The following is a 17,042-nucleotide window of genomic DNA, read 5'->3' on the forward strand; positions in this document are numbered from 1 at the left end:
TGGCCAGGCAGCCTGGTTGCTCGGTGGTGATCTTTCCTTGAGCTGGGACACCTCTCAAGGAGGCTCCTTGAGACAGAGAGACCTTTAACTAACGGCAGATCTGTCAAGAACCTAAATTAATACTAATGAAATATTACTAATTCATGTAGCTGCTCAATATTAATTATTATAAACTTACTATAGATAATTCCATTAGATATACCCATTGTCCAAGTCTGAGACTAAGATTGGACCTAACTGCACCAAGGCTCCATAAGGAGTTTAGAAAGCAAGCGGGTCCACTCTGAACCTTGTGACTCAACAGGAGGCTCTTCCTCACTCTTTGTACTTCTTTCATTAGATATAGACCTTTGTCTAAGTCTGAGACTCAGAATGTTTTGCACAGAGACCAAGGATGCAAAATGGTAAGGAAGACTCTCCCAATGGGTCATGAGGTACAGAGTGGTGGAACTTGGGTGCAGCCAGGTGCAATCTAACTTGATTCTAACTCAGTTTGCATCTGTGCACTTCTTTCATGCAGGAATTAGTAAGGTGAACCTCGCCATCAAACTTATTTAACCTTTGTAAACCACTGTTAAACTTTTTAGAATTCCACTGAACTCACTGAACTAACTCAGTGAAACACATTGCTGCTTCTCTCTCGAGTGAGGTGCATTCCACCCATTCACAGGAGTCCCAGACCAGCACAGCATCAGTACCTTTACCCAGCTGTGATCCTGGCTCCATGCAGAGCAGAGCTTCTCACTACCCAGTCTGTGAGCTGGTAGTGAAGGCACAGGTATGAGCATGTCCAGCTTCTTCCCACCACCAAAATCAACCCCAGCTTTCCTGGACTGAGCCTTGGCTACTCTCATAAATAAGACAGCCCAAACTCCCAAGCTTTGACAATGCAGTGGAAGATAACTCTAAACGGGGAAAGGGTCAACTGCTTCTGTCTCATTAACCCTTTCTAAGGCTCATCATCCACATTAGATGCAGGTTAATGAAGGAAAGAGAAGGAATGAGATTATGGAAAAGGAGACAGAAAGAAGGGATAGAAAAAGGTTGTGAATTGACTACAGGTGGTATCTATTTCTTTCTGGTGGCTGACTGCCCAGTACAACCACTGCTCTCACACCAGTGCTCCAGTCATTAGCTAGGAATGAATGCAGGACCATGGAATGACAAGAAGTGCTTCACAAATGCTACTTTGTATTCCGTCTTGGCAAATTGCACCAGCAGAGGCTCAGGTACTCACCCAGCTGCCTTCATTTCTCAGCGAGAACATCAGGGAACGGAGCTGAGGTATCGAACCAAGGTCCCGGCTGCGACACTTGCTGCTCCAGGACACCAGGGACATCAGCGCACGACACTGGGTTCGAGCACAGAAGCCCCACTTTAGCCTGAGCAGAACCTCCTCTGCTAACACGGTCTGCATGCAGATCAACCCCAAATCAGAGCAAAGCTACGAATGCAAAATCATCTCACGACGGAGGAGAAAACACGCGGCATCGGGAACAACGCGGCAGCTACAGAGAACATGCACTGCGCAATGCGAGAGGGCTCTCAGAGATCCTGCAGGCATCCCATGGCACGGGCAGATAAATACAGTCCATCATAAGTGCTTTTGTCAGAGGGCTTAAGGAAATATGGGCAATAATGGAGTAAGTGCTTGTCAGACCAGAATCCCAAGGGTGCACAAAGAATGTTGCCCTTGTGTACTGGCAAAGCTATTGAAGAACAAGCTAAAGGCAGACTTCTTGAAAACTAAACATCTATCTTGAATGCAAATGCTGGCCATTGCTAGGTTCAGAAGTCACTCCATATGGCATTTTCATGCCAAATTTCCCATGGAATTCTTTTAATTATCCAAACAGGACCCCAAATTTCATTCTGGATCAGGGCTGAAGCATTAGAAAGAGAGGAATACTTAGGAAGTAAAAGGCTCCAATCCCAGTATTAAGTTACTGCTATAAAAGTTCCTTTTTGTTGTATTGGATACCGACATTTTACATTCAAGCCCTCTGAACTCAATGTTTCAACTGTAGTACACACTCCGTGGCAGGAAAGTGCATGTTCTCTGCCTACACAGCAGGCACATAAAAAGAAAGGGGAAAAAAAAGAAAACCAATATAAGCCTGTGAGTGTTGAACAGTGCTGTGTGATATTACTGATTTATTAAGTTGGCTTGATCAATAAGGCTATCATCAAGGGCACATTTAGTTTGCACATAAATTTCACTTTCTAACAAGCACTTTTGTGTGCTCACTTTATTTTCCATAATCTGATCCAGGTCTCAGGAAGCTTTCTTTAAGGGAGAACAGAGAATTCTTTTTCTAAAAAAAGGATCAAAGTATACTCAGTCAACTCTCAAACAAAAGGACAGTCAGTACTGTAGAAACAGCATGCTTACCTTTCACAGCACAAAGAAAAATAAGCCTGTAGGTCTGGATTTATCACTGCCTTAAGTTCATCAACATCAATTGAGCTATTAAATCGTGGCTGAATTTGGCTCACAGCAATTAAAAAATTTCAACTTTCTCTGAATGACTTCCATCAGTAACATGCTAATTTAATGCATAATTTAAACTCTGCTGTCCTTTAATTCAGCATTTGTAAATAATTAAAAAAGAACTAAAAATCCTTTTGCATTTATAAAGATGACCCCTTCCCTCTTTTTCTACTGCAAAACAAAAATGACTTTTCAATCAAGAATTTATTTATTCTTTATATCTGAAAGTAAAAGCCATCGAAAAGATGAGAAACTGATTTACAAGATAAAACAATTAGCTCTGGGATATGTACATTAAGACTAATAAATTTCACATCATATTTTAAGGAGTGGAGGAGGAATCCCAGATATATTAGACTTTATTCAAATTCTACTGAAATGTTCAATTAAGACTGTCTTATGAAGGTAAGTTATGCAGTCACTAAAATGCAGATGTGAAAAACAGCATTAGAGTGCTATTTCTCTCAGAGACTATAGACTTTAATAATCCATCCCTTTTTCTACACCCAAGATAACATCTAAAATCTGGGTATTCCTGTAATTGCACTGGTCTTGTTAATTTTTTTGGTTGTGTAGGAGAAACACAAATGTATTCCACAGTAAAAATACTACAATAATATACTGCGTTCCCTTTTATCCCAAAATCAAGTATCTCAATGATTCTTATTAAAACCTTTTTTCCTCTTCTATTAAAACCATTTTCTCTGTGCAGACAGATGAAAATGCCTTTTAAGACTCAAACTAAGTTTGTGCAAAACCAGCTCAAACCCATCAATCTCCTAGCTGGTTCCTAAAAGAAGGTAAACATTCCCCAAGCTGTTCTGACCAGACGTGACTGCAAGATCCTTTTTGGGAAGGACGTCTCCAGATACAACCCTGTTTCCATTCAGATTCAGAGCTTTAATAACACAAGAAGTTCAGTGCAGGATCAGTCAGTGAGGCAGTCCTTTACAGTAGAGTGCTAATATATGGTTTTGCTGGAAACACAGTCACTGTTTTCTCCAATTTTTCTGCTCTGTAGGTTTTACATCAAAGCATTCTTGCTTGTTTTGTTTCCACATCTCCATGCTACCACTAGGAAGTTGCCCAGTCCTCCTGTTTTCCTTCAGCAGAACGGATTCGTAGACTAGCATGACTGCCTCAGGTGCCTCAACCACCATCCTTCTAAAAGATTTATGGCAAACATTGCATCCCAAGATATAAATCTACCAAATGGCTATTAGACATACTTTGCTGTCCACAGCCACATGATTTAAAGCAAAACTGATAATGGTATAGCTTGGGCTAGTGTTAGTAGTATGCCTGTCAGAATTGTGCTACATTGCCACACATTTTTTCCAAACACCTCATTCTGATTTTGGGTGTGAATCCTTCAGTATTACTCTTTTCATGGCAACTCATGATGCTAAACAGTCCTCTGTCACCCAAGGATAAATGCGTACTATAACGATTAAGCTCTACTTACATTTCCTTCACTGCTTTACATTCCTTTACTTTTTATTCTTTTAAGATTGAATTCTTCTAGGCATCCAGTTTGAACCACTGGACGAACTAAGAAGAGGAAATCCAGCAAGGTTGGGGAGTTTTGCCAAAGACTTCTCTGTTTTGGAAAATCCCTTGTTATGTATCTTTTAAAGAAAATTCATGTCACAAAAAGCATAAAACCTCACACTCTTTGCTCCCAGGAAGTTAAAGTAAAACCACCTCTAAAAATAATCTCCCACTCAAGAAACTTCAAGGTGACAGGGAGAGAGAGAGGGGTTATTGTAAGCACTAAATAACACAGGTTGGTTCTGTAAGCCATGAAGGGAAGGACAAGCTAAAATTAAATGACCTTTGGTAGGGATACCTCACCTACAACAGCAAGTTGTTATCCGATCTTCCTAATTCTTCTCCTCTGCTGTTGCAGGTCATGGTCCATCAGAAGCTGCTATGCCTTCTAGGATGGGTGCAGGGCACACAGTGTCCTTGTGTCCCCCCAGGGTGAACTGCCAGGCATGTCAGCCTGGGTCATTGCAGGTAATACCCCTTAAGAGGCGGCATGTCCCCTGCTGAACCTGCTGTGCCTTTCAGAAGAGGCAAGGGGAGTTCTAGCTGTTCTTGTGCAACCATTGCCTCCAGAAGACAAACTGAGCCTTGGTTTGTTGTAATAAAGCTTCAGTTATAACACAAATCTATAAATATCTAACAGTGCAGATCAAAATGGCCGACTCTGGTCACAAGTATTGATCAGCATGAGAGAAGAAGCAAAATGGGGCCACAGACCTACTCCAAAAAAAATCCAAGAAGCATGCTTTCCACACAACAGATAGAGATCAAAATAATCTTTGTTGTGAATCCAAAATTCCTTTCCACCTATGGCACAGTTTTTGGAGTGACTGTTAGCTTCAGACAAGCTCTGATTATACCAGCTTATCCACATGTTATTAGAACAAAGCACAGAGACATATCTTGTTTTTTATGCTTATCAATGATTCTGTGCCAAATTCAAACACTGATCACATGTTGAGTTTCTTAAAATCACTGAGTTAGCAAGAAAGTTGAGCCATTAAGCAAGATCTTCCACCAAGCACACCTGTCTCAGAAAGGGTAACTGAGTTTGTGACATTAAGATGCTTTGAGAGAAGATATAAAGTTGGACTGAATGGTAACTGTAGGTCCCTTCCCAGTGAACTACTTCCATTCCATTCCATTCCATTCCATTCCATTCCATTCCATTCCATTCCATTCATTAAATAAGCATATGTATATAGATGTGTATGTATCTCTTCCCCTTTCTAGTACTGAGCTGTGGATGTTACAAAATGTTCATCTTCTAAAAGTAGTCCAAGCTTCATGTACTGGGGAAGAAAAACAAGAGGTAAAAGCTAACAGACCTGCTGAGGGCCTGCTTTTCTAATGCTGCATTTGATTAATTATATCATTTATTTTCAATGACTGGTTCAATCAATTCTGATCAAATTAACAAAGACAATGATCAGAAATACCAGACTAAAACACAATACAAATTATTTGGTTCCAGGGGATCCAATCAAAGGAAACAGGATTAAATTAACCAGTGATCAGATTAAGGAGAAGTTGCTGTATAAAGTCAGAAATGTATTAGTACTTCAGGCCATTTGCTGTGTCTGTAGGTTGCCATTTCCCTCTCTTCCTAGAGTTCTCAATAAGCTTTAAACAAAATTGAGTTTTCTGGGTATTACAACGTGGAAGAAATAATAATAATAATAATAATAATAATAATAATAATAATGCCATTACTATTATTTCACAGTACCACAGTATGTGGGGCTCTGCCACAGTAGGCACCCTCTAAAGAAAAATACATCCCCATACATCCTCCTTCCCCAGCAGTCTGTACCTCAAGGAGTTTACAGTCTATGTGCACTACACAGAGATCAAAAGGTGACAGAATATCAGGATACAATCAAAAAGACAGAAAAACCCATTTAATTCTACAACGTTAGTAAAGCACAAAGATGAAAAATCTACTGTTCAACAAGGAGTGTTAATGAAAGTTGCCAGTGATATAGCTGAAAATGTAGTTCTTACCTAAAAATGAAAGTAAATACAGGTACCACAGGAGAAGTACTTCTATTTGCTATGTACTAAGCTAAATCTCAAGTAGCTGACAAGGTCCTACAGCACTGAACAGAGATTTACCTTCAAATGCCTTGGGCTCATGCTGGTTCAACTGGACCCATCAGTGACCAGCGGCAAAGGGACTTTGTGTCTGATGTCAGGCAAAAGAAAGGCTGGGGACATCAGGAGCCAGCTCATTTGGAAGTAATTGGGGAAACATAAATGCTGAGTTAGATTGAAACCAAACTCAATTCCTGCCCTCTTTTTGTGCTAAGAGATTCATTTAAAAGATAAATGAGGGATGTGGAGAGGTACTCCCTAAGGACTGTTAATAAAGCTACTTTAGAATGCTGGCACGCTGTTCTGCTCGTGAATCCTGGCCCCACATGCTACATGGGATAAGGAAGGACACTGGCCTGGATGTGCCGCTCACATGGCAGCAGTACTCAGCAGCACAGTGAGAGAAGAAACCGACACTGCCACTGATCCCACTGTGCACACTGGGGGCTAAAGCAGAGGGTTTACCCAGCTTTCCAAAACAGTAAGAAAAAGAGCTGCTGTAACCTCAACAGAAGCCAATGCATGTGTAAGCAGGTCAGATCCAAATCAACAAATCCAAATCTTTGTCTCTTATGAAGCATTCAGGAGCTGTACAGGAAGACTCCCCCACTATCACTTGGTACAGTGTCACTTCCATCTCTAGGTATGCTCTGTTGGTAACTGCCAGCAGACAACACGCCCATCCTGTCATCCAAGAGGGCACTTGTGATCACCCCCGGACTTTCCTTGCATGCAGGGAACAGGCCAAGCTAAGTGTTGTGGTGAGTGGTAGCTGACCTCTGGAGCGTAAGATGGTCTTTGTCCCGAATGAAACCACCAGAGACATGAGGCAACCACTGCTGGTCAGCAAGGCTGATGTTCACCCATGGGACCTGGTTTGTACGACCATGACCCTGTGGCCTTTCCTTGCAGCTCACTGTTTGCACCAGGTATTGATGCTGAAGGACTGTCCTTGCAAGACTGAACACTTGATGAGCTGCTTTACTTACTGAGCTTGAGAAGGTATTTAGAGAAACATCCATCTCTCCCTTCCCACAACTTAAAGACTTAATATTTTATCTTTGTTTTCAGCTATGACAATGAGTAAATTTTAAAGCATCAGCTCTTCTCAGCCAAAAGACATTTGGCACTATGATTAAGAATGTATTATTTTGTCTCTTCTGCCCCCTTAAAGAGTAACTTATTTGTATGTACAGGCTTTTTCTCACGCTCTGCCTTACTACATTCTTTTTTCAATCTCATTGCAATTTTTTTCATGAGTATTCTAAGTTTCATTTTCTTACTTTATTTTCCCCATGTCTCTATCTCTCTCTTCACCCTTTCTATCACGCTCTCTCCTAAGTGAAATGAGAACCCAATTATATTCCTGTTAGAACTGAACTTTCAAATCCATCATGTGCTAGTGGGCTCAAAATTAGGCAAATAAATTCCCTCAACCCTACAAATGAAATTGAGTCATTGCATATGTTCTTTTAAGAGCACAAAGATGTCAAGTATTCACCCAGCTGTCACAAAATATGATGAGCAGGCTCTTTGAATTCATATACATTTTCTAAATCATTTGTCAGATTTAACAATAATGCTAATGGATCCAAAAGTAAATTCTAATCTATCCTAAATATCTGGTTATTATTTGTATTACAGTAGGACTCGGAATTGTCAGTTGAGAATCAGGGCACAATCTCTATGCATTTCACGCACAAAGATACTTTGGATGATGTACAGGTATTATTTTGCACTTTTTCAAGTTTTATCTCATTATTTTAACCAACAGCCTCCTCATAGGTGTACTCAATTTCATTTAAGAACAAAAGTGCCAGCAGCTTGTAAGTATCACTACCTAATGTGTCGGCTGTTGAAACCCGGGTCTTACATTTGGTAAAGCCAGCAACTGTCTCCCAAAGGCAGAATTTGAAGGCAAAATCTTTCACACAGGTCAGGCGTTGCTCACGTTTCGTTTTGGTCAAAGCTCATGATGAAAAGAGAGCAGAGCCAGATCAGCCTCAGCACAAGGATGGGCACCTGCAGAGAGCTGCTGATGCCAGCAGGTTGGACATTTCACAGCGCACCTGTACCTGGTCTGTGTGGGGCCAGCACCTCCCAAACATGTAGGACTCGCTGCCCTGGCATTGAACACTGGTACAGGACTTCTCCAGGGGCCAACTCAACACACTCAGGGAATCTGTGATGGGGTGAACATATCCTGGGAGTTGTTCTCTACGTACTACCCTGGCTGCTTTTCTAAAAACCTATTAGGGCACTGCTTTAAGCAGGAGGGCAGCAGATCCTGGCTGTCAGTGATAATCCACTACCAAAATCAATATGGTTGGCAAGCTTGCTTCACAGATTTACGATCAAAGAGCTGATTTCCCAAGAATGTGCTGTCATTCCCGTTGTCTTGGCCCAATTTCAACTCCAGTAATTACATTTTTGCCTGCCTAATATTCCCCTCTCGCTTTGAGGAGATGCGGGAGCCCTCTCATCCAGTCCCATGTTGTTTCACTGCATCATGGCCACATTCAGCATCAAGCTGGACACGTGGAAACAGCTTTCCCTGATCACATTTTATACAGCAGTTGCTGCCTAAAAAGCTTTGTAATTCTTAAAGAGGTGAAAAGTGTAAGATACTCTTGTTTCTGTTACTTAAAAATGATTTATTTGCCTCTGGAACTAGTCATCTAGAGACATATTTTAATTTCCTTCTCTTTCATGAGTAAATTTGTACATTGAAATTATTTACCAAAGGTTGAACGAGGTAGGTCTCGGTTTTATTTCCGTTTTTTTTTTTTTAGATTTCATTACTAAAAGTAAAATAGCTATAAAATGTGACTCTCTACAGCTTTTCAACACCAAGCTTGAGGGAGTTCAAGCCCTTTCAGAACTAGCCAGGAGAGCTAACTCCACTGGTGAACTAAAAATCTGTCCTTCTCAGTGGAATAAAATTCCGGTTTACAGCTGCATAGGGCATAAAACAGGAGGTTTAAACTTGTGACATTTCCACGTCTGGAAAAGCTGTCACACACCCAGCACAGCATCTTACCTCGAGCTCTAAGCCCAGGGACATCAGTAGCATTATCTAAACTGAAAGAGTACCAGAGGGAAAGAATGGTGTATCTAAAACACTTTTAAAACCTCCCAAAATCTTTCCTGTATTCAGAAAACAGGTGTTTCCCCGATGGGAAGAGAGCTCTATTTCCAGCTGTATGTGTTTGCAATCTTACTTCTCAGAAAACATCTTGGTAGTGCTCAACTGACCGACTCCTGCCCCTTGGAATTTTTCTTGGAGAAGATCTCTGAACCCAGAGAGTGAGAGAAAGCACTGGGGTTTTATTTAAAAAAATATTTTAAAGACTAAGCAACTGTTGGAAGCTGCTCTGAGCCAAAAACTGGTCAGATCAGTGCTGTAAACATGGCTTTGTGGGCAAAGGAAGATGTGCTACATACAAGTCATCATCAGTCGCTTTCGTCTGTATTCCCTGCACTCCTCTGCCTTCCCAAAGGGACCATTTGGAGTGTTTAAACAACTGCACTTTTAAATAGACACCCTTAAGCATATTTTGCATTAAAATGTAAAAAAATGCCAAACAAAGCAAGCCCAGCAAAAAATAAAAACCAGAGAAGTATGCATATGAGAAAAGACTAATAAAGTACGAGTGCATTCATGTATTCTGGAGCATTTGCATGTGTCAGAGGGAGCGGAAGGGAGGTGAGCAGATGATGAGAAAACAAGAGATGAAACACAAAGTGACAGAAAAAAAGCACCAGTTTGCGAAAAAAAGAAGCACAGAAGGAAAAGGTTGTCTTGCAGATAGGCAAACCCTCTGTGTGCAACATGGGGGGAATTTTTTAACACTGAGCTTTTATCCACTAGCATCAACAGGGCTATTATAACTAACTTGGTAAGATCTAAGGGTGGCAGCTAAACAGTGTAATACAGGTACCTAATTTTGGTGTCATGCCTACTTCTCTCTGTCGGCTCTGTTAGAAGCTGGAGTCTGGCAGCCCTGGATAACAAGTGGTCTAAATTACTCATCACTCTCCAGATGGTAGGAGCCATTGTAAACTCTCTGACTATGCCCCCGTGTGCACTGCAGCAGAACCAGAGGGAAAAAGGGAAAAAAATGACAAAGAACATCATCCAGCTATATTACAAGCAGAAGAAATAAATTCAGGAACTCTATGAAGAAAATGATGACCTAAACCAAAGAAGATGGGATATTGGAAGTTAAATTATCTGTGCAGAAAAACTGAATGTAAAAAGATTCAAAGGAAAATACACTCTATGTAGCTGCAGCCTAGTGCATCTACAGGGAAAAAAACCAATGTCCTCCCCCCGCAAAACACCCTAAACTAAACTAAAGGGAGTACATAGGAAGGAGGGATGTTTTTTTTGTTTTGAAGTATCTAGTTCCTAATTTAATCTTAATCCACTCTGACATTTATCCTCATGGATAATTCAGTATACAAATTTAAGGCAGAAAAAGAATCTATAAAAATAATAAAATAAGAGCTGCTTGCAAGGGCAGTATCAGCAAAAAAATTGCCCTTGGGTAAAAATAGTTCCTACTGCTTTGTGTCCCTTTCAGCTTCAGGCAATGTACCAAGATCCCAGGAACTACTTTTTTTCCCCTTGTGCAATCATTTGTGGCTCTCATCCAGCCTCTGATTATGCTAATTGTATTTGATGGAATTTGTATGTACTCTCCTTTGCTCTCATCTCAGCTGAACATACACAAGATGCATTTTTAATTTTTAACTCTTCAAAAGTAAATATATAACGCAACTTTCTCCCCAAGGTTGTGTAAAAGTCAACCTTATTACTACTTCTAAACAGCAAATATACAGCCTTTATTACTAGCAAAACAAATAACCCTTTCTATATTAATATGTTACAACAAAGCTTTTAGTTAGTGTGAGAGGAATGTCATAATGTAGGAGTTTGCATAACACAGTCTGATCATGTCACCTAGACACAATTCTGTTTGCATTCAATTAAATCCACCATCATAAGAAGTGCAACTTTAATATAAAGATACAGGCAAGTTGGCTAGATCAAGAGCCTACATCATTTTGAGAGACACTCAACACTAGAGAGACTGTGAGCTGTTACAAAACCTTTCCCAAGGGTTAGCAATAAAGCCCAGGACTTAAATTCCTGAATAAATGACTTTTTTTCCTTTAAAAAGCATTCCTTACCAAGTTGCTAAACATCAAAACCCACTGGATTTTACTGAGAAAAAACCAGATGACCTTAATGGCCTCAATCCTAGTTCCTTGACTGTCTTCAAGGTCCCCAAATGCAGCAGTGACTGGGTTATTTCATACTTCATGGAGATCCTCTGAACCTCTAAATTATTCTTTCATTTTACTAACTGTAAGCTAAAGAAAAATGTAACTGCAAGAGTAAAAGACTTCCTTCCTCTTGTAAATCAAAACAGGACTGGCTTTTCATCCTTTATTTAAGTGAATTTTAGTGTAAAATGCTCAGTGGGCCAACCTGGGCACCAGAGCTCCACTCTTCCACAGCTAAAGCCTCCCATTCCCTGAGGGACAGGACACTCACCTCCCAGAGCACCTCAGCATGGGACCATCCAGGCTGACCACCACAGCTGGCCATGCCTCCTAGGGCCACATTTCAGGGGTAGTCAGGTGTCTTTAATAACACAGGGAGGCACCGTAGGGATTTCCATAATAGCCGAGGTAGAGAGGGCCCTTGATTTCTGCCTAAGTCCACAGAGATGGAGTTAGGGTGGCCAAACCTGAAGCTTGAAAATCCAGAGGCACCTAAGGGCCTTTGAAAGCCAGACTTGGCGGGCTTGTCACCTCCAAAAATGGGACATGGGTGCACTGGAATGTCAGCAGAAATGAGGCAGGGGATGCAGGTTGGACAGGGGGTTTGGCCACATTCCCTTTTGCCTCCCAGCCCCAGTATCTGTGCATGCCCACAAGATTTGGTGTTGATGTCTGAAGGAAGCAGTGGTCAGCCATCACTCTACTCATACTAGAGCTTTGACCAAATCTTTTTGTTATTGTCCAGGCATCTGGTGGGCCTATGCACATTACTGGTGTAAATACTAGTTCTGGAGGCTGGGTCCCCAGCCACCCGCAATTATGGACCCTCACAGGAGTAGTCAGCCCTTCTAAGATGGGCTCTTTGAGCTGTTTGATAGGAGTGAGAGCTCTCTGCATGTCAGAAGCTGCCATGTGAATCTATCCGTGGTGGAATTGGCTCTTTTCCTCAGTCTCTGTTTCTTCATTCTCCACCCTTGAACAATGAACTGACTGCCAACCACTTTTCTTGCAAGGGTGGCTGCACTTCACTGGTAAAATGTATATAATTTATTTGGAGATCAGTCTAAAAGTAACTCTATTAAACAAAAAAAAAAAGAAAAAGAAAAAAGAGATTCTTCAGAACTCTTGCTATCCCTGACATACTCTTAGAACACAATACAGCAGCTAAAAAACATAAATCACCCAAAATAACAGAAACACTTCTCTCCACCTCTTGTCTGCTACTACCTAAAGTCTTTGTGATTCTTCAGGCACAGTTGTTATATACATGCAAATTTTAATTAAGGGAAAACTTGGCTGAATACTAGATAAAATTATTTGTTGTATCGTATATTTGAAAAGCAATGCATCATTCTAATAGATTATCCAACGGATATTTGCAAACTTCTATAGAAGTGTTTAGCTAATGCAAAAAAAAGAAAGATTAATTGAATAATTTATTTGATGGACAACAGCATTATTCATTAAATACATTATTCAACCAGTAGTATTCAACCAGTACTAATTAATTAAAAGCAGAGAGACAATTGCTTTCAAGTACAACTCATTCATATCCCAGTTTTGGCTCCATTAAAAAAAGGGCTTTGCAGAGCAATGTCTCAATGTGAGTGTAGATGGTGCTGATATTCTTTGTGCTAAAGGAACCATGTCCTGAGTCACAGCATCCTTGACCAAAAATATCTGCATGACTGTGGTAGGATTTGCACCTCGTAATGAATTGCCTGGCTGTACTGGGTCTGGATTTGAGCATTCTCAGATGTGGAGGTATTTTAGTACATGGAATAGATTAAATGAGACTATTTAATTTGCAACCTGCAGGGCAGGTCCAACTTGCTAACTGCTCCAGCTATGCTCTTCTTGGGAGCTTTCAGATATGAGAAAGAAGCAATCTGGCATCCCCTTTGCTACTTGGTTTCCCAAGTGCTTTGCAAACACTCTTCCATCCCGTGACTAAGACCTGCAATTAGCTGATAAAGGCACAACAGCGTCCTTACCCAGCCTGGTGACATGCCATGCCTATGTCCCATTGTGCTACAGGACTGCAGAGCATTCCAAGCATCACCTACCCAAGCTGCCGTGTCACCAGCCGTGTCCCCAGCAGAGCCCATGCTGCTTTGCCCTGCCAACAGGGCACTACTGGGACGAGCCAGTGAAACCACCTGTGCTTCAGAATTTCAGCTTCTTCTGCTACATCAGCACAAGCATTTTAGAAATTTTTATTCAGCAAGGAACAATGAAGAACATCAGGCCTTAAGAGCAAAAGGCTAACAACAGACGAGTCCACCCCATCGAGGGAAAAGGCAAAGACCGTATCTTAAGTCCCGAGTAATTACTTCCTAAAAGCACACAAAAGTGGAGAAATTCTTATTCCCCACAGATGGGAAGACCACCATCTGAATAAAACCAGCCTCATGATCGTGACAGAAGGTACATTTAACATAGTCTGCACATGACAAGGAATAAATATCATGCTAGGACTTTATAGACATAATAAACCCTTGTTAAGTGCCCACCAAATATACCGTGGAGAAGGCAGCCATAAAAATTGGCAAATAAAGACCCTCTTAAAGTTTAGCAAGCATCTAAAAATATTTTACTATTTAACCAAGTATCTCTCCTATTATGGGGGGGTTCTAGGATAATTTTCAGGGAACAAGGTTCAAAACGGTACGAGAAGAGTTTGGATCACACTGACTAAGTATTAACTGAAACAAGTTTTCTAGCTTAATTTACCCTACTATTTTAAGCAGTTTCTTTTAATGATTCAAGACACATTTCCACTCTAATCCCCTACTCCTGTTTGGAAGGAAACAGATGAATGTGATGAAATGCAATGAAGATGATAAATTCATGCCACTCGAAAAGTGGCAAATGACATTTACTGGTCTCTCAGTTCCCATTTCATGATTGATATGGAACTATAAACAAGAAAATAAGTACTGTTAAAAATCTTTCTATACAGCGGCAAGTAGGGTTTTAATGGTGGTTTGCCTGTGCTTATTAACAAGCCATGGCAGTTGCTGCACACTGATCAGTAACCACGTGAGAGCTCAGCCTACTGTGGAAGTCCTGAGTCTATGTACTTTCAATTTTAGAGCATAACCATCATACGCTCCACAAACCAATGAAATTTCTAATAATACAAACCAATGATGTGTTAAATTGAGACACTTCTAGCTTGAATGCCAAAAACTTCACTATGATTTAAAGGATCTGTGCTTACCTTTCTCTATCAATTTACTGTTAATTTTCTACCATTGGAGCAATTTACAAAAAGGGAAAAAAAAAAGGTAATATTTTATTTAATTTCTAATACCAATCCTGGTCATTTCCAATACATGCTCAAATGCCATTTATTGTACAAAATGCAATATAGTTATTCAAGAGGAATAAGAGATGCAATGAGAAGTGGTGCGGGGGAGCAGGCAAAAAGAAATCACTCTGCAAAATATCTGCATTTAGAAATAGGTGGCAATCCTCACCGCTCCCCTTAGAAGAGGCAGAGGCATTAACAAAAGTTTAGGTCATAAATGTTTGCCTGTTTCAATTATACCAAGCGCTCTATATTTTGTTCATTATTTATTACACAGTTTTACTACTGTGCTGGTTATCATCAAATTGTAGCTTTACAGATAATCTGTATCAAACAAGATGACAATGGCCTATGAAAACATGGGGTTTTCTTTATGTGCCTTCCACCTTATTTCACCCCAACTTCTCAAGACAGAACCTAACAATTTATTTATGATTCTGTTTGTAGTTTATACCAAAACCAGACATTTAACAGGTTTTTTCCCCCAGCATCTTGTTCCCACTGTCTATTCAGATACTAAGATATATTGTAATGACCTTGCATGAATCACACTGACGTCAGGCAGACTAGTCTGTGGAATAATTATGAAAATACTGTTCAATCTCTGTCTCCAGGGACTCTCCAACAGTCCCTTAAAATCTTTACCACATCTTTAAACAGGTGGATAGGGAATGGCTTTAAACTAAAAGAGGAGAGATTTAGATTAGATGTTAGGAAAAAATTCTCCACTGTGAGGATGGTGAGACATTGGAAAAGGCTGCCCAGGGAAGCCGCAGATGCCTTATCCCTGGAAGTGTTCAAGGCCAGGCTTGATGGGGACTCTGAGCAACCTGGTTGAATAGAAGATGCCCCTGCCCACAGCAGGGGAATTGGAACTAGATGTTCTTTAAGGTCCCTTCCACCCCAACCCATTCTGTGATTCTATGATCTTTCCCCTCTCCAACTGGCTTTTGGAGCAAATAAAAGGTCACAGCTTCAAAAAGAATGGAAAGTGATCAGGGTGAATTCAGGCACCTTTAACACAGAGCATTTAAAATTGGCTTTGCCATTAAACTGCTGTTTGGCCAGGTGAGATGTGGCCTTCAGCAAAGCAGGATACACTGAAACCACTGTAATTCTCTGTGCAGCAGCTGCACTGCTGAGCAATTCCAAAAATTTCAAGCTTTGCTACTAGACAACAGCAGAGCATAGCTCAGGTCAACCCAAAACCTAGCAGAAACCTAGTGAAGGCAGCAGCTCTACCACGTATAGATCTGACCCTTGGAGTTCAGGTACAAAGTTAGAAATTGATGAGGCAATTGTTCAACATCAGAGCCTGCAGTAAAAGCAGTTGCAACAATTAAATGTTAACTTTTTATATTGAGGGACAGCAGGAAAGATACCTCACCCATCAGCATCTCCTCCTGACCTCCAGCTGGCTTGGTATCATCACTCTCAGACTACCTTTTTACATGCCAAATTCAGTGCACAGTGGAGAGAAAGGGCAACCAAAGATCTCAGACCTCATTTGTGAGTAGAAGGCTCTAAGCACTCAGGCTGTCTTATGAACATGATATTTAATCATCTGCCCTGGAATTCTGCTCCATCTGTTCTTGGTTCAACATCAGTCCCTGCACTACTGGGAAGTCCATTAAAGCAGCACAGTTTACTCCAAGAAGATATCCGTAGGGTATGCCCAGCCCCTGCCCTGGAGGGACATCTGCTGAGATAAGGAGATTGCTCAATCTCCCAGCAGAACTCCCCTGGAAAGGCAGCCACTTTTCAGTTACGGCGAGAAGACAAACCGAGAATCCTCTGGGAGACCCTATGCAGATCCTTTGTAGCCCACTGGCCTTTACCCTCTGACATCCACCCCCTGTATCCCTATAAAGCTAGCCCCCTGCCCCTGCCAGGGCAGAGAGAGCTCGTCCCTGGCTCCCCTTCGCCGGACCAATAAAGCTGCCTCGTGCAGAACAGCTACACGGGCCTCTCGTCTCTCTCTGGTCTGGCCTGGAGGCTGCCCTGCAGAGCTGAGCTGGAATCACGAGCTGACAATCACTAAAGAGCTGACAGCCTCTGCACGGGCCCTCCTGGCCAGCAGCTGAGGGAAGACACCGGGCTGAGGGAAGACACCGGGCTGAGGGAAGACGATCCTCCACAGGACCATCTCTCCGGACCGGTCACAGCTTCCTTGGTCAGAGCTACTGACCCTTCACCAGCTGCCATAGGTATCTGCAGGCATTGTGGCCCCAGACACAAAATAACAGAAGAGACTTTAAAATAGATCCTGCTCTGCCCCAAAGTCAGTGTTAAGTGTTTTACATT

At 41.4% G+C, this 17,042-nt stretch overlaps 1 protein-coding gene across 4 annotated transcripts in view; it reads right to left on the reverse strand.

The window, feature by feature from the left end:
- The window catches only part of KLHL29 (kelch like family member 29), a 406,206-nt gene that overhangs the window by 146,546 nt on the left and 242,618 nt on the right, over nucleotides 1-17,042 (reverse strand). For 3 of the 4 annotated variants that reach the window (XM_048297613.1, XM_048297610.1, XM_048297611.1), the window contains exon 4: nucleotides 1,238-1,351. The exons of the other annotated variant lie outside the window; for it this stretch is intronic. In XM_048297613.1, the coding sequence (XP_048153570.1) occupies nucleotides 1,238-1,351 (114 nt within the window). The remainder of the gene's footprint in view (nucleotides 1-1,237; nucleotides 1,352-17,042) is intronic. 4 annotated transcript variants of the gene reach the window in all.

The sequence above is a fragment of the Corvus hawaiiensis genome, chromosome 3 (assembly GCF_020740725.1).
Source record: "Corvus hawaiiensis isolate bCorHaw1 chromosome 3, bCorHaw1.pri.cur, whole genome shotgun sequence".
NCBI lineage: Eukaryota > Metazoa > Chordata > Aves > Passeriformes > Corvidae > Corvus > Corvus hawaiiensis.